The sequence below is a fragment of the Hypomesus nipponensis genome, chromosome 16, assembly GCF_054491055.1.
Source record: "Hypomesus nipponensis isolate SF chromosome 16, ASM5449105v1, whole genome shotgun sequence".
In the NCBI taxonomy this organism is placed as follows: domain Eukaryota; kingdom Metazoa; phylum Chordata; class Actinopteri; order Osmeriformes; family Osmeridae; genus Hypomesus; species Hypomesus nipponensis.
Genome location: NC_140376.1, coordinates 2,380,642 through 2,398,723, shown reverse-complemented (window position 1 = coordinate 2,398,723; position 18,082 = coordinate 2,380,642). Strand labels below are relative to the sequence as shown.

The following is an 18,082-nucleotide window of genomic DNA, read 5'->3' as shown; positions in this document are numbered from 1 at the left end:
CATACATATCTAATTCGGCGGCAAAAATGATTTCCTGAAAGCAACTCACTTTGCGCTTTTCGATCAATTCTGTGTTTCCTGACCTCCATTTCTTTTCGAGGTAAATAAATTTGGACTCGTAGTTTTTGGTGTCCTCAAGGATCACCTGGCCATGGAGGATGTATGTGCCGTCTTTAGAGGCCGTGAAGATGTTGTACTGTTTGTCAGTGTTGGGCTCTGGAAAACAACCTAAGGGTTAGACTCTGAGTCCGATGTCATTGTCATGTATAAATCCAGTATTTCTTACAAAACCAACATATTTGTCAGCAAGCTATCTGCATCCTGAGGAAGCCCTGTACGTCAAAATGTTGCTTTTCTGTGCTAAAAATACGAGTTTAATGTAAATCGGCGCTTGGAGATCTTGTGTGTGTGTGTTGTGCACATGCAAAACAGTCACCTTGTAAATTGAAGGTCTGCTTGAATTTCTCGGGAGCATTTTCTGGTTTGATATCCTAGACGCAGACAGAGAAAGTGCACAACATGATGGTGACCATTTGGCGGAAATCAACGATGTGATCAATGACGTTGCACATGTTAACATTACACTCTACGTTAAAGATGTCTATGCAACAGTCATTACATCAAGCACAATCATACACACACATGCACAGAGAAACACTCAAACACACAGCTGTTACCTGTCTGGTTCCCAGAGTCAAAAAGACACACAATCCCACTGAGAGAGCGATGATGATAAGCCCCATCAGTGCCGTCAAGGCAACCGTCCGCCTGTTCCAGGTGCTGGGAGCACTGTATGAAGGGAAGCCCTGAGGTACTAACACCTGAAAAGTCATCTCTCTATCCAGCTGTGTGTCCATGATGTTTTGTCTGAGCAGTGAATGGGGAATCCTCTTCCTATGACTGTTTTATACACCATCACATCCCACTCACTGCTGAAAAGAGCATCACCGGAACCCTTTTTTCCCACCCACGTACTACAACCAGCAGAGAAACATGCTTGTTCAGGAATTCCGTCTAACCTTGCTTTGTTACCCAGTTAGCCACTCCCAGACTGTCGGGACAATGTACTTGACTGATACACACCTCCTTTGGCAGACAGAGCGATTTTATAGCCCCTACAAGGCACACACACACACACACACACACACACATTTACATTTAGTCATTTAGCAGACGCTCTTGTCCAGAGCGACTTACAGTAAGTACAGGGACATTCCCCTCGGGGCAAGAAGGCTGAAGTGCTTTGCCTAAGGTCACAAGTCATTTTGCACTGCCAGGTAATGAACTGGAAACCTTCTGATAAATAGCCCGATTCCCTAACCGCTCAGCCAACTGACCTCCCCCCCCCACGCACAAACACACTGTTTGGTGTGCCAAAGACCTTTGACCATGAGGGATTCCCTCTGAAAGAGGAACTGAAATGCCTTTACTCAGACAACAGCTCAGGTACTAGCTGTTACAACACAGACTCTCTTTTTTTTTTTTTTATGACCAGCCCTCCTCGCTCTTCCCACCCTCCTCTCCTCCCACTTTCTCCTGACAAAATAAGTTGCATCATAGGCACTGAGGGAATTCCCTTTCATCTCTTCGCTGTTAAAGTTGATACTGCAAGTTACGCACACACAAACCAATACCTGCGTGGGGATGCCCATTTGTACGGGCTGTGGTTTATCTCTCTTTCTTTGTCACTCCATGATCTCCACTTTAGCTCCTGCTTTTGAATGCTGATGGGTGGCTTATTCCACAGACATTCCACAGTGGTCTTTGGAACCATGATTTCCATACCCAAAATATGTTTTTATTCTCTCCCAAGCTCTAAATGTGCTATTTGAGACTAAACTGACATTTTTAATATTCCCCTATAATAAGACTATAAACAGGTTTTTGCCCCAAAGTTGATGATCCTCTATCTTTACCCCAAGTATCCTTCTCTGATCTGTTAATTATTTTATTAATATAATATGCCTGAGCAGAATAGTAATATAGCTCAAGGTTTGGGAAATGTAGCCCTCCCTTTTTTCTAATATGCTGAAGTAGTTTTCTACTCAGTCTTAGCGCCTTATTTGTTCACTGGATCTTTTAGTGTAATAGTCTCTCTTTAAGACATATTTTTGTTTTACCAATGAGGACAACTGCCTCCCAGTCTTATTTGATGATGTATAGATTAATTTTTTCATGTTACACCTTAAACATTATCAGCTTTTTATAGCTGCGGCTGGTCATATTCTAGGGTTCCATATCGTACTTTAGACAAGATTTCTTATGCCGATGTTCTGCTCGACTGATATTGGTCTCTAATTGTTTAACTTTTTTATTTAATTCTGTGTTCTTTCTAGATGAAAGGGACATAATGATCCCCCTAATATAAGCTTTAAAAGCATCTAATATAATATGAACAGGTGGCTTTTCCTTAGCCTGACGTTGTCATACTCATAATTCTAGTCAGAATATGAGTCTGAAAACTTTCCGTTGGGCTGTGACTACGGGGCGTGTTTCAACCGAACTTGTAAAACAAATGCCTCTTCGCTCAATTGGATAGACCTACAACCAATCAGAGCAACGTAATATGTTGTTTGTTGAAAAAGAATTCAACCCAAGGGCTCTTTCGTGACGTTGTTGATTACGTTACTGTTGATCATCTGTCCATCATCGTATAAAGCCCGCCCTGGCAATTTCATTGGTCCGTCCCGATCCTGGTTTTATGTAGTTGTTCCCAATACGAGACCCTACAGACCTAACTTCCCGACCAAATGTTTTTGTGGGCGGGGAGAAGTTGGGCTGGCAGCCAGGCCAGCTTTTCCTTACTATCAGTAACATTTATTTTTATGAATTCATTAATGTTTTTTATTACATATTTAATGAACTCCTCATCTTTCAGATATTTTCTATTCATCCTCCAGATTCTATGAAGTAATTTATTTGATGGGGGGCACACAATGCAAGTAACTACCGCGTGATCTGATATAACTATATCATGTATTTTAGAAGTTATTACATCTCCTTCTTTGGATACAAAGATGTAATCTAAGCGGCTATAGCTGTTTTGTGCATGAGAATAATGTGTATAATCTCCATGTCTTAAATGCATTTGTCGCCACACATCTGTTAAGTCATTTAATGCTATTTTCCTACTGATATATTATTGATTGAATATTTCTAATATACTTCATGTTAGCTGACGGAGGTGAGTAGATATTTATAGGTGTATATTTATCTAATTTATTTCACACAAGACTATTAAATATCTACCCTCTGGGTCAGAGTGTTCTGAGATTAAATGGAATGGTAAGAATGTGCTTATTAGAATACCTACTCCTCTGCTTTTAGATGTGTAATTTGATTCAAAAGCCTCTCTCACCCACTGTCTTTTTCAGGAATGTAATCTCACCGCCTTAGAGATGCAGCTCTTGCCAAAAAACTATATCTGAAGACAATTTCTGTAGGTGTTGCAGGACGTTTTTGTTGCTTTACTCTGTCTTTAACCCCATTTACATTCCACGTTGTAACAGTGAATTAATTAGTGTTAGTTTTAATCTGACTACCCTGCAACATTTTGCATGATGGACATGAGGGTAGATCTGAGCCAAGCTCTAGGCTGGTGTGACAACTTTAATAAGGAACCAAATACACACACCCCATACTCACTCCCATCACTCATTCTACATATAAAGGACCAGTGGACAGACAAACCAAACACACTCTCACTCACACACCATAGCAAACACACACCCATAACAAACACACACCATAGCAAACACACACCCATAACAAACACACACCATAGCAAACGCACAGCCATTACAAACACACACCATAACAAACATACATCCATAACAAACACACACCATAACAAACATACATCCATAACAAACATACATCCATAACAAACATACATCCATAACAAACATACATCCATAACAAACATCCATCCATAACAAACATCCATCCATAACATCCATCCATTCATACTTAATTCTACCTGCTGGTAGAGCTTGCTTTTGGTAAGGTCAGTTGCTCCTCTTTTGCTGCAAGGACACTGATCTATTTCAAACTCAAATATTTTATTTTTTACAATTGGTTACATCTTTTTTTCAAAACTTCTTCCAGTATGATTTACATAAATCACACCTCACAACTCCAGGAGGAAAAAGAAACAAAAAGAAAGAAAGAATGGAATGTGCCGGTGATGTTGATGTCACGCGAGTCTCAGACTCTCCTGCATGAACCAGTTTTGCCCGATTTAACACACTACCCTCTTGCATATACTGCCACTGTGATTTAACACACTACCCTCTTGCATATACTGTTACTGTGATTTAAAACACTACCCTCTTGCATATACTGTTACTGTGATTTAACACACTACCCTCTTGCATATACTGCCACTGTGATTTAAATAGTGACAAAGTCAACCCACTTCCTTCTTGCCGTGTCATCAAACTCATTCAGTCCCACTGCAGTCTGATTAAATAAACTCATTCAGTAATGCAGCAATGAATTGCCAGTGTCAGAAAGCCTGTTTACAACACAGTGTGTTCAGGTAGGAGTTCATCAGACCAGTTACAGCGATACCGCAATCGTGCAGAATGCTTTTGTTATTAGTTTACTTTCTCTTTGAGGTTCTTTAGACTGATGACGAAACCTAGAATGTGTGTGTGTGTGTGTTAATGATAACAGTTTATGGGATGAGGAACTGATACTGCTACACAAGACAGAGACAGGGAGAAAGAGAGAGAGAGAGGGAGGGTGAGAGTGAGAGAGACAGAGAGAGGGAGAAAGAGAGAGAGAGAGGGAGGGTGAGAGTGAGAGAGACAGAGATAGGGAGAAAGAGAGAGAGAGAGGGAGGGTGAGAGTGAGAGAGACAGAGATAGGGAGAAAGAGAGAGAGAGGGAGGGTGAGAGTGAGAGAGACAGAGAGAGAGAGAGAGAGAGAAAGGTGGAGGTCAGGGGAGAGATTGGAGAGAGAGGGGGAGGAGTAAAGAGGAGTAAAGAGGGACACAAACTGCTCTGTTTTCACACTACCATAGTTTAATAGTAAAAATCAAATTAAAAATAAACATGTTCATTAAATAACAGACCTAAGACACTTTCTGCTGCCCCTGTGAAAGAGAATGGAACAGCTCCACACCACACACAACTATCCAGGTGCATGTTGGATAATGTGGGTGTGGAATGTCTCCATTCAGAAGGGTTGGAGAAATTTATATTTTAGATACTCTATTTTTCAGTCCTCAATCAACACTTCATAAACAAGACAAAATAACAAAGAACATAAGTGGAAAGAGGCATTCGATCAAATCTTACAGACATTTGCACAAACAATCCTACAATCCAACACTTCAATATTCCCCAAACAAAATCATAAAGAGTTTGCATTCTTTATGCATTCATTGATTCGTAAAGGTTTTCTTCATTCTAGAACTACATTCATTTTTGACCAGTGGACTCTGGGTAAACTGTGTCTTAACATCGTAAGAAATGTAACACTGTCACCAAAGCAGCTGTGAAACTTGTGCAGTACAATCACTGGTTTCAAGTAAGTGAGTTCCACGCACATTGGCATGTGCGCACACATGTACACATCATTTGCAAAAACTTACAGTACATATCAAACAGGCCACAGAATGTTTTTGTTTGTGGTGGGAGGGGGGGGGTTCTGGGGTTTTCCTGATTAGTCAGCACAAGAGGCTGATCAGCTGAAAACACCGTTAAGAGACCTTTCTCCACCAGCTTCCGGCCCACAGAGAGCAGAGGATTCCCCCTTCTCGGCCTACCTGAGGCCTGGCGGCGGTGGTGATGGTGCAGGATACTGTGGCCGGAAAACATTCATAGGGGAACCAGGACGTTAATGGTGTCACTTTAGCGATAGACCTGGGGCTGTGTTGTCACCGGCAGACTGGAACATGTGTGTGTGTATTTCTTTCAGTGCTGGTCTTTCAGTGTTTCAAGTTTCAAGTTTTTATTGTCAGGCCCTCAGACCCCTGGATCCTCAGATCCTGGACCCTCAGACCCTGGGCCCTCAGACCCTGGATCCTCAGACCCTGGGCCCTCAGACCCTGGACCCTCAGACCCTCAGATCCTGGGCCCTCAGACCCCTGGATCCTCAGACCCTGGACCCTCAGACCCTGGATCCTCAGACCCTGGACCCTCAGACCCTGGACCCTCAGACCCTGGACCCTCAGACCCCTGGATCCTCAGACCCCTGGACCCTCAGACCCTGGACCCTCAGATCCTGGACCCTCAGACCCTGGACCCTCAGACCCTGGATCCTCAGACCCCTGGACCCTCAGACCCCTGGATCCTCAGACCCCTGGATCCTCAGATCCTGGATCCTCAGACCCTGGATCCTCAGACCCCTGGACCCTCAGACCCTGGGCCCTCAGACCCTGGGCCCTCAGACCCTGGACCCTCAGATCCTGGATCCTCAGACCCTGGACCCTCAGACCCTGGACCCTCAGACCCTGGATCCTCAGATCCTGGATCCTCAGACCCTGGATCCTCAGACCCTGGATCCTCAGACCCTGGATCCTCAGACCCTGGACCCTCAGACCCTGGACCCTCAGACTCCTGGACCCCTGGGCCCTCAGACCCTGGATCCTCAGACCCTGGATCCTCAGACCCCTGGACCCTCAGACCCTCAGAACTGACACTGACCCAGCAGGTACTGAAGCCCCAGCGTGAGGTTTGCCTGCAGTTTGGTCAAATTAAAATGCACAGTGGCGACCTCTCGCTTGCGGAGATACATTATCTGTTGCTGCCCGACACAGGCCTCCCTGGCCTTCTGGGTGGCGTTCAGGGGGAAGGAGACCTTGGGCTGGTTGTTCACACGCAGTGTCAGTGTTCCGTGTCCCCGGCTGTCGCTCTGGTCCAGGAGACTCACACACACCTCCACGTGGAGGATGTGGGGCCCGTTACAGCCCACCAAAATCTGGCTCTTGTCCTGGCTCAAGGTAATCATGTTGCCCGTGTAGTCGTGGAATCTCACCGGAATCTTCTCGTCGTTGTCCACAACTGGAGGAAAGGCGGCGGACGGAGAGAGAGGGGGAGAGAGAGGGGGAGAAAGAGGGGGAGAGAGAGAAAACACACGCTTGAGAACGACAGCCTTCTCTTACTGAGGGTTGCTGTTTGGCTCGGTGCAGTGTGCTGTATCGCTCACACCCACAACCACTCACCTGAGATCGGATGGAACTGTATGTAGATGTCAGACCCTTCTGGATCCTGTAAGAATTATAAACATTTTTTTTTAAAGGTCATTTTGTTTTCATGTGTAACTGTGGTCAACCTAGGTTCAATCCAGTTCTCCTTTAACGATTCTCATGACTCAGAAAATGTATCTAGAAAATGTATCTAGAGAATGTATCAAGGACAGCGGGGAAAGCATAGGTTAGTGGTTTAAGGTTGCTCATTAATTGACCTTTGCGGTCTTTCCCATGTCAACCGACCAGATTATTGGTGGAAAGAGCTTTAAAGGGAAATATTACGTGAAGGGGACTTATAACACCGCAGCTAGCAGGAAAAGGATAACCACAACCACGCCCACATTAGAGGTCAGACGTAGCCTATGGTTAACGTTCTTCCTGAAATATATCATGTGCGTTCTTAACAGAATAATCAATCCCCTTTCTAGTCCATTGGTGTTGGCAGAGCAGCCTAATAAAACAAATGAGACTAACCACTTAGACTGGCGGGTGATTCTTAACGAAATTACAAATTGACCTCCTGGGCCATCAACAGGTTTCACCGTGTTAAAGAAACGTAAAAGACTCCTGCGCACACACACTACTGTAACGACCTGTGATCCTCGCGGCCCACACTTGGTGTCTATACGTCACTGTGCACTTATAGAACCCGCATGTTTAAACTTTCGAGGCTCGAAAGTTTAAACATGTGGGTTGACAAGCCTCGGCAGGTTTATGACTCCTTCGTTCTATCTGGAATAAATGGTGTGAATAGTTTCATCACTACAAACACGTCGACCCCTCTCTTCGTAAAGACCATGTCTTGAGAGAACACCAGATACCCGCGCCACAGACAAGTTCGGGCGAACTGATCTTTGATGGACAACATTGAGCAAGGAAAGTCTCTATGATGAGGTGTTGTGTCAGGAACACAAAACCACAGACGCCCACGGAATGACGATAAACACATACGGCTTTTTCATTCGCCACCTTGTGAAAGTGTATAATTGGATAAAATATTCTAAGACTTAATGTATCCCATTCAACTCAATGGTAAGCTGACCAGACTATCTGTCTTTAAATATATTTTATCGGTTAAGGGAAAATAATAGTTTTGTTTATGAATTGACACCAACCACATCTTGCATCTTAAACCTAACGTGGATATTGGTTGTAGTTGAAGGTTAGTGACCTTGTGAGCAAAATCCTGGAGTGGTTATAAAACTGTGGTCATATAAAACCATAAAACCCTATAAAAGACCTTGAAAGCCTCACTTAACAGGCACACCTTGTCGCTGGCAATATACTGCAGCATGCTCTTTTAGTTGTAAACAAAAAGTTAAGTTAAACTTACCCGTTGCTGGACTAAGTAATATACGTAGAAAACCGCAGCAAAACACACAGCCACAACTGCGCTCTGAACAGTAATGGCCAAGGTAATTCTCCAGCCGCATCGACGCGTCCTTGCCACCAGATCTGCGTCTCCATCCATTGCACTCAACAGTGTGTTTTTTAGTGCAAACCTCGGATGCTTTTAAAGGCGAGTGGGCACAGAGGACTGGAGTGACTGGAAAAAAACTCCCCCATGATATACAAACTTCTCTTACTGCGCGAGCGAGAGAAAGTGTGTGTGTGTGTGTGTGTGTGAAAGTGTGTGTATTTTGCGCGCAATGAGTAAATAATGCACCTCAATTGACTCAGACGAGTTGAGATGTCCCACTGTCCGGCGAAGTTACATCTCTTTCAGGCACGTTTGTAAACTAATTTACATTCCATTTCTGATAATGGATCGAAAATAACTGTCGCCTATAAGAGTAACAACAATAATAGCGCTTAACATTGACTAGTCAACATATCTGGACAAGTTCTGTTTTAGGCTTTTTCCCCACCTTTTCGCTTTCTCTTCTACCGCAGATAGGCTATAGAAGCCACAAGTTTTGGCCGCAACACGCACACAATCGTTGATTCTACACAATAAATGAAATATGTATCATCAACTGAATAAACTACCTTGAACAAGTTTGTTTGTGCCTACATTCGATGATGTGTCATTTTAAACGCGAAACTATTTTCCTTTGTTTTTGTTTTCTAAATGACAAAGGATTGAGAGATGAGAGTGAGATATAGATCAACTCGTGTACCGAAAAAGTTGAGCTATTATTGAAACCACCTTCTATCATCCAAGGTGAATTCCATTGCATGACAGGTAAATGAAGAGACGAGGAGAGATAGGTCATTGGGCCGGTAATGTGAAAGGAAAGTCCAACTTATGGACATGAGAGCAGATATGCGACCATGTTAATCACACCAACTATATTTATCCCACAATTTCAGTTGAGATTCTATTCGAATACCCTTTTGTCTCCCTTTAGCGGAGATGGGAAGAACGGAAACTCGACAGCCTTTAGGCCAGGGGTCACCAACCTTTTTGAAACTGAGAGCTACTTCATGGGTACTGAGTCAAAGGGCTACCAGTTTGATACACTCTTCTGAAATAATAATATATAACTGAGCAAATGTATTATTAATGATTAATGATAGGCTACTCATCCCTGGGTGATTTGAGCGAAGTTAATCATCATATAGGCCTAGATGAATACGATTACATTTATTCATTTGGCAGACGCTTTTATCCAAAGCGACTTCCAAGAGAGAGCTTTACAAAGTGCATAGGTCACTGATAATAACAACAAGATAGCCCCAAAGCATTGCGGGTAGCCAAAACAAGAAGCACACATTGTAAACAGCCAAAAGATAAGTGCTAAAGGGAAGAAACATGACAAACATGAGCGCTGGGCCCGCTCGCATTAAGTGTGGAAGTCCCGAACTAGCATCACATCAAACCCAGACTGTGCAAGCGTTGGCATGGCAGCTGTGGTGGCGTATACGGGGGGGGGGGGAGTCCAGGGTCAATTTTTACCCCCAGTCCGTCCCTGGACACTTAAGATGTTCCGTGACAGCAGCACTACTGCCGCGTGCATCAATAGTACAGTACCGTATGTGTTGTTATGCCAACTTTAGAGGACAAAAATAGAACAGAGAGGGAAATCCCTGCAGTCAATCCTGATGTCTCTCGTCCTTGGAGCCAGGGCCAGAGTGTGGTCACTTTTCAGCCTGAGAGTGTCAGGCCCATGACCGGCCCCCTTTGGTTTGTACACCAAACAGGGTCGGATGCAGCCTGCTTGGACTGGGGGTGCAGTTAACTTTTCTGGGGGGTATCATGATTACAGAAAGGGATCGTATTATTTTGTAAATATTGATACAATTTTAGAGACTGCTTAACAATTAGCGTGTTAATCAGGCACGGAGCCAGAGGTTGTAAACATTCCGGGCTTAGCCCCAACTGAGGACGGATGGGTTTGATGTGATGCAAGATAGAAACTTCCACGCTTACAGTAGTGCGAGCGCGCACAGTCTTGTCTACTGATGCCATCCCTCCGGCCCTGCTCCCATCCATCCTCGTGTCAGGGAGCTATTCAGCTATCAGTAGCTTATCTGAGAAAACCTTTTGGAAAAGACAGGCTATGGACCCAACCAACTCTATTTGGGAGGGGAGAACTCCCTCACATGGTACAACCCATGCAGAGGCTGAGGTGTCAGAATGCGGAACGTGTATAGCCTACTTTAAGAGAAAATAGACTAACGTGACAAATGTTAACAAAATAAATGCGGTCGGCCCACCGGCCCAAAAGTGAAGCCCCACCAAATCTCACTCTAAGGTATTTTGAAAAGTTGGCAGCCCTGTTAGGATTGAGGATATTTCTGGCACCTGCTTTACATGTTGCTTGTCGAAAAGGTTCATGGGCTGATATAACACACACTGCAGCTAGTTTAGAGGCTCTTTTAAACAGACCATGTTTTATTGTTAAAGTTACCAATACCAGTGCACCTGCAACTGTTTCCCCAGTCCTGCAACATCAGTAGCTTACTTACTTATTGTTTGGTACCTCTCACACACACTCTCATTGCTTCTCTCACACACACACACGCAAGCATACACACACACGTACAATACTAAATTAGGGTTCCTTAATATTATAATTCTCATTTATCAGTAATGCTATTTAAGTTAGTTCAGTCTGTACACACCGGTCCACAGGCTTCTCTCCATGACGGTTGACCGTTACAATCCAAACATCTCAACTCACAATGGCACTGAAACGAAAATCTGCATTCAGTAAACAGCAACGTCCTGTGATCGAACCTAAGTCCACCCTGGTAGCGAGAAATCGCTCTGGATCCTTTAATGTCCACCTGCCACGCCCCCTGGCTAAATCTGCCAGTCTTTATACATCATTACTCCCCACCCCCCCCCCCCCCACACACACACACACACTACTCCTCAGTCTCTCACACTATGTCCAGTCAGTGGGGAGGGAGAGGTGGTGGTGGTGGTGGTGGTGGTGGTGGGGGGGTAGTGGTCATATTCGCACCCCAACTGTCCTGAGTGCTCCCACATCCAGTCCTAAATTGTTGTGTTTTTGTATTTCCTCCTCACGAGGAAGAGGAACAGTTTTGAGAGTTTAAGTTCTTTCAAAAGGTCACCTGACTTCTCACTTCCTGAAACAGAAAAAGACAGGAGGGGGACCAGGTGGAGGAAAGGTCATCTCCATGAGTCTGGGATGAGGCAGCTGGGAAAATACCGTAAGAAGCTACAGTAAAACAATGGTCATCATCCATTATGTCCAACCGCAGCAAGTCTCTGACTACCCTCTTACCCTCCCTGCCTCCAGTAAATGAGGCGTTTACGGCCCATAGGAGCCTCTCCTGCTTCTCGTCATCCCCCTCTTTCCCTCCGTGGGCGGTCTGGCCGTGGGGTGGTCTGGAGGGAGAGGAGGGGGGGGCTCTAGGGGTGGTCTGGAGGGAGAGGAGGGGGGGGCTCTAGGGGTGGGGCAGGTTCATGCGGTCCTCTATGAGGATGTTGTCTTGACCTTGCGTCTCCATGCACTGCTTGACGGTTGCTAAGACGCCCGCCAGGCGGCGGTCCAGCGCGGCCAGGTGCGGCTGGGCCAGGACGGGGGTTATGGGGTCGAAGCTGAGCGCCTGGCGCATGGCGCTGCTCAGGGCGCCGCCCCTCAGCAGGTTCAGCCTGTTCCAGGTAGACACGCGCACCCTGAAGGGAGGGGGTGGAGGGTGAGAGAGAGGGACAGAGCGAGAGAGAGAAAAAGGGAAGGAGTTTGAAAGAGTGTGGGGGGGGAGGTTGTGAGTGTGAGAAAGAGAGGGAGAGAGCGAGTGCGTGAGAAAGAGTGAGAGAGGGACAGAGCGAGAGAGAAAAGGGAGGGAGAGTTTGAAAGAGTGTGGGGGGGGAGGTTGTGAGTGTGAGAAAGAGAGGGAGAGAGCGAGTGCGTGAGAAAGAGTGAGAGAGGGACAGAGCGAGAGAGAAAAGGGAGGGAGAGTTTGAGAGAGTGTGTGGGGGGGGGGGGGGGAGTTGTGAGTGTGAGAAATAGGAGAGAGGGAGCGAGTGCGTGAGAGAGAAAGAGCGAGAGGGAGAGCCAGTGAGAGGAGAGGGTGAGAGAGGGAGAGCGGGTGAGAGGAGAGGGTGAGAGAGGGAGGAAGAGAGAGACAACAAGAGAGATCACTTGGGTTACAGGATAGTGTGAAGAAGTGTGAAGTCCAGCATCAGATTATGAGAGCACACAAGTACATAATATGCGCCCATTTAAATCACATTCATATTTATCCCATGCACTCGGTTGAGAAATGTATTGACTTTTGTCTCCCTCTAGAGGACAAAAACAGAACCACAGAGAAAATAACATCTCGTTGGATCCCATGACAGGAGAAAAGAGAGGATTCTGGTGACGGTTTTACATAGATTGTGTTTCATTGTTTAAGTTCACCGTATCACCAACAAAACATTCTCTCTTTGTCTCAAACACCTGAACAACAATTTCAGTCAAGATTTTGTGTGGGTGTGGTGTGTGTGTATATCTCAGTACTCACATGCAGCACTGGTACAGTGGGGCGATGATGCTGCGTTCATCCAGGGCTGCGTTGCCAAAACTTCCAAAAATGACACACATCACAGAGACTGGAGTTAAGGTCTGCTACTGTGCAACAGAGACTGGAGTTAAGGTCTGCTACTGTGCAACAGAGACTGGAGTTAAGGTCTGCTACTGTGCAACAGAGACTGGAGTTAAGGTCTGCTACTGTGCAACAGAGACTGGAGTTAAGGTCTGCTACTGTGCAACAGAGACTGGAGTTAAGGTCTGCTACTGTGCAACAGAGACTGGAGTTAAGGTCTGCTACTGTGCTACAGAGACTGGAGTTAAGGTCTGCTACTGTGCAACAGAGACTGGAGTTAAGGTCTGCTACTGTGCAACAGAGACTGGAGTTAAGGTCTGCTACTGTGCAACAGAGACTGGAGTTAAGGTCTGCTACTGTGCAACAGAGACTGGAGTTAAGGTCTGCTACTGTGCAACAGAGACTGGAGTTAAGGTCTGCTACTGTGCAACAGAGACTGGAGTTAAGGTCTGCTACTGTGCTACAGAGACTGGAGTTAAGGTCTGCTACTGTGCAACAGAGACTGGAGTTAAGGTCTGCTGCTGTGCAACAGAGACTGGAGTTAAGGTCTGCTACTGTGCAACAGAGACTGGAGTTAAGGTCTGCTACTGTGCAACAGGACTGGAGTTAAGGTCTGCTACTGTGCAACAGAGACTGGAGTTAAGGTCTGCTACTGTGCAACAGAGACTGGAGTTAAGGTCTGCTACTGTGCAACAGAGACTGGAGTTAAGGTCTGCTACTGTGCTATGCTGTTCACAGAGACTGGAGTTAAGGTCTGCTACTGTGCTACGCTGTTCACAGAGACTGGAGTTAAGGTCTGCTACTGTGCAACAGAGACTGGAGTTAAGGTCTGCTACTGTGCAACAGAGACTGGAGTTAAGGTCTGCTACTGTTCTACGCTGTTCACAGATACTGGAGCTAAGGTCTGCTACTGTGCTACGCTGTTCACAGAGACTGGAGTTAAGGTCTGCTACTGTGCTACGCTGTTCACAGAGACTGGAGTTAAGGTCTGCTACTGTGCTACGCTGTTCACAGAGGCTGTCAGAAAACATTAGCCACACTTGGCTGGTCCGTGACCCTGCAGACTACTGAGCACACTTTCTGGGACAGCACTCCAGTTGTAGGACCCACATTACACAGGGAGACAGGGAGGAGCGGAGATGTTCTGGGACGAGGAAATGAGGTTAGATGCTTCAAAAACAAGGCGTTAGCACTTCAAATGAGTGTTTTTGAGCGTGGGATTTGTACCTTTTAGCGTTGTCAAGGAGGATGAGCATGCTGGCTCCCCCGTCGTCCTGGAAACTCTCGTAGTGATGGCGGTCTGCGTTACCGATGAGGTAATCAAAGATGGCCGTGTCGATGACGTCCAATAGCCTGGGCCCGGCGTCGTAAGGGGGCATCTTCTTTACGGCCTCACAGTAACTCTCGTCGTACTCCCACCTACAGTACACACACACACGCACACCCACGCAAGCACACACACACACGCACACCCACGCAAGCACACACACACACACGCAAGCACACCCTGGACTTAGTCACTTCTACACACACCGTATGGGCATTCACAACAAAGCACTGAATGAGAGTTTCAAAACACCATCGTCAGGATCACCCACCTGGCCAGTTTGCCCTCTCGGTAGGTGCGCCCCCAGGGGTGCCGGTGTTTCTGCAGGGGCCACACATCAGGGAGCCACAGGGTCAGCGAGCCCTCCATCATCTCCCCCTCCGCACACGCTGGCTCACTCTCTCTGCAGTAGTAACACTTCCCATAGAAGCAGGTGTTATTACCTGGTGAGGGGGGGGGGGGGTATTAGACACAGCCAGGAACCTTTGGACATTCCACACCAGCCCCACATTGTAACAGTGTTTCTTCTGGGCTTTTACGGCTAAATCCTAAATACACAACCTTTGTGTGTACAGTACACTGCAAAGGAGTCTTACACCCATGGCAAACAGAGAAGGGCATGGTTTCTTCGTGTTCATAAGGGGTGTGTGCATGAGAGAGCGATATAGAGAGAGACTCACCCTGCATTAGGAAGGTGCTCTGCAGCTGGTCTGTAGCCACGGGCTTGAACTCAGTGCGTAGGTTGACGTACCTCCCCACCACAAGGGGCGCCCTCCTGAACCCCAGGATCCTGCCGGAGGGAGGAGACCCAGGGGGTCAGAGGGAGAGGCGCAGGAGGAGGAGAGGCAGGAGGAGAGGCAGGAGGAGAGGCAGGAGGAGAGGCAGGAGGAGAGAGCAGTCAAGACATACCTGTCCAGGTGAAAGGCCGCGACCTCGGCGTTGTGTCTGTCGTAGCCGGCGTACGGCTCCCCCTCCACCACGTGGTCTCTGTTGTACCTGAGGAAAGACAACACACACTTACAAATCAAGTCTGTGTGTGTCCAAGTGTCGGAACAGGGACAAGTTTCCCGGTTACATCCCACTCCTCCAGCCCACCTCTTGGGCTTGAAGACCACCTTCTGGCCCCCGTCCAGTACCAGCAGGGCTTTGAGCTGGGTGCCCTTGTACCCCACATCGGCGCGCTCCACCCGGGCGGTGCTCAGGGCGGTCAGGACGGCCGCCAGCTCGGGGGTCTCCTCCGGGTACACCTCCCTGGGCCCCACCCACTGGCCGGCCACCTCCCACGGAGACTGCAGGGTGTGGGTGAGACGAGCCCCCTTGGAGAGAGAGAGGCCTGCCTCCATCTGGGGACACACGCGGACGCACATGCTTTCATTCTCCACACGGGGGCGCTCACATAGGGGGGGCGTGAAGGGAAAAGCAGGTGATGCGACATTACCGTGGGTGAGTTAACTCTCCAGCTGAAACAATGTTGTAGCAACTTACTGGCAATGTTGCTACAACGCTGGGTGTCCGCTGGGGAAGTAACTTACCCGGGTATGTCACATGACCTGCTTTCTGGAATACCCCCGTAGGCAAATCAAGTTCATTTACTTGTGAAGCACATTTGAAAACAACCAACGATGAACAAAGTGCTGTACAAAGGAGTGCACCAATCAAATAAGACACACGCAACAACGGTTAAAACGTAAAAGACACGACACAAAACAACACAGTTAAGCACGAGTGACCCCAAAACTGCCCCAGAGCGCCATAGAATAAAAACATGTTTTTAAACTTAAAACGCCTCCGTGTCGGTAGCTAGCATAACCTCCGCTTGCCCACGGCCAGGACACCCACCCACCTTGCGGAAGGCTCGGAGATCCCTCCTGCTGGCCACAGAGCCCTCCCCTCCATCCAGCAGAAAGATCTTGGCCAAGCCCAGCAGGAGAAGGATGGCACACAGAACCACCACGCGCTGTTTTAGCTTCATTGCCGCGGAAACCACTCCCGGACCCCTGAAGGACGACCGTGTGCGTGTGCCTCTGAGGAGCCTCCTCAGTCTTGGAGCATGGCCCTGACTCCCCCCCCCCCGCCTTCAGCCCGGCCGACACGCACTGTGGGAAGTCCTGCCGACGCTGGTATGGGGGCTGGTGCTACGGGCTCTGGTAAACCACCTGGAGAGAGACGAGGGTGAGGGGAGAGGGAGGAGGGTGAGGGAGAGGGAGAAGGGTGAGGGGAGAGAGAGGGAAGGGTGAGGGAGAAGGGTGAGGGAGAGAGAGAGAAGGGTGAGGGGAGAGAGAGGAGGGTGAGGGGAGAGAGAGGAGGGTGAGGGAGAGAGAGAGATGGGATGACAGCAGAGATGTCAAAAGAAAGATGTCAATAGTTATAAAATTGATGTGCTGTTGCTATGGCTGGTCATCCCCTAGGCTGTGACCCAAATTGCATTCACGGGGTGTGTGATTTCTCAGGCTACACGTTCGATGAGTGCCAACAAAATCCTGTTTTTATACTAACGTTCAAAACCGTAACAACATCAGACTCACCTTTTTGATTTCAGATGTATCTAAATAAACATAATTTATGCTCCCTAAACGTGTTAACAATAAAAGGTCCCCTTTTGTTGTTACATTAATATTTAAATGTACCAAGCAAGCAGAATACACTAGCTAGACTACCTGTACTTACTCGGTTGCATTACCGGTCAATCCAGTGGTTCGCCACGCAAGCAAGCTGCGTACAATACAATCAGTCTTTCATTGGCGTCAACAAATGTTCCCCTCCAGTAACACACGTAGAAAGCTCAAGTATCAAGTTGCTTTTACACAAGAAGATGTCCAGCTAGCTGCAGCAAAGGCCCGCAGAATTCCTATATGATATTTGTCAATAGCACACACTGAGCACCTTTCTGTTTTAACTGCAGCTAGCTTTGCTCGTCAGCTCTAGATTGTCGTGCAACCCTGGACAGCTAACCAATAGCATGCATGATCGCCAACCATCATCATTCAAGCGCAAGGCTAGCTAATTAAGTAGCTCGCAAGCTAGTAGCTAAATGTATCTTGGCTTAATAAGCTAGCTAGGAAGCAAAGTAGCAAGCTACATTCACAGATGTCTAACGAGCTAACGTTCGCTACGCTAGCTAGCCGTGTTAACACAATGCATTTAACCAGCGTATGTAGGCTACAATGTCTGAAAGATTGAGCTGGCTATATAGTACTGTTACGTTACATTTTTTTTTACAATTACCTATTTGCCTGTTGGGGCTCACACGACGACAAAGACCATGTGGTGTAGGTTATCTTGAGAAAATTAAGTTAGCTAACGTATGCTTTAGTAGGCTGTCATTACTGTCGTTCCCCCAGTGAATCTATCCCTCCAATGCCTGGTGCGGCGACGTGCAGTTCCTTAGTTTGTTGACGTTGTGGACGTACAGATCAGATGTTGATTTACATTGAACTTCCGTAAGTCAAGATTTTATTTATTTATTCCTCTGTGCTTGACAGATTTGGAATAAACTAAATTCCTCAAATGTCAAACTAATTTAATTATTTTCAAATGAACGTCAAATGTCCATT

General features: G+C 46.9%; 1 protein-coding gene across 2 annotated transcripts; it reads right to left on the bottom strand.

Annotated features, from left to right (window-relative positions):
* Positions 1 to 11,007: 11,007 nt before the first annotated feature.
* On the bottom strand, positions 11,008 to 17,911 carry fam20b (FAM20B glycosaminoglycan xylosylkinase). Of its 2 annotated transcripts, XM_084676383.1 has the most exons (10): positions 17,754 to 17,905; positions 17,196 to 17,240; positions 16,372 to 16,684; positions 15,624 to 15,871; positions 15,438 to 15,524; positions 15,209 to 15,318; positions 14,800 to 14,971; positions 14,429 to 14,620; positions 13,121 to 13,180; positions 11,008 to 12,290 (listed from the first exon to the last, which is right to left on the bottom strand). In XM_084676383.1, the coding sequence occupies exons 3-10, from the start codon at positions 16,498 to 16,500 to the stop codon at positions 12,059 to 12,061; spliced, it is 1,230 nt and encodes a 409-aa protein (XP_084532509.1). In that variant the 5' UTR covers positions 16,501 to 16,684; positions 17,196 to 17,240; positions 17,754 to 17,905; the 3' UTR covers positions 11,008 to 12,058. The 2 variants fall into 2 exon arrangements, with proteins under 2 accessions (XP_084532509.1, XP_084532508.1); XM_084676382.1 differs by lacking the exon at positions 17,196 to 17,240 and having other exon boundaries at positions 17,754 to 17,911.
* Between the last annotated feature and the right edge of the window lie 171 nt (positions 17,912 to 18,082).

What these genes read in the sequence shown, in the direction of transcription:
- fam20b (XM_084676382.1), bottom strand. Translation starts at nt 16,500, where the DNA reads ATGAAGCTAAAACAGCGCGTGGTGGTTCTGTGTGCCATCCTTCTCCTG. An exon ending in GTGGTCTTCAAGCCCAAGAG is followed by an intron (nt 15,525 to 15,623) that starts GTGGGCTGGAGG and finishes GTCTTTCCTCAG; the next exon opens with GTACAACAGAGACCACGTGG. An exon ending in GCGGCCTTTCACCTGGACAG is followed by an intron (nt 15,319 to 15,437) that starts GTATGTCTTGAC and finishes TCCCTCCGGCAG; the next exon opens with GATCCTGGGGTTCAGGAGGG.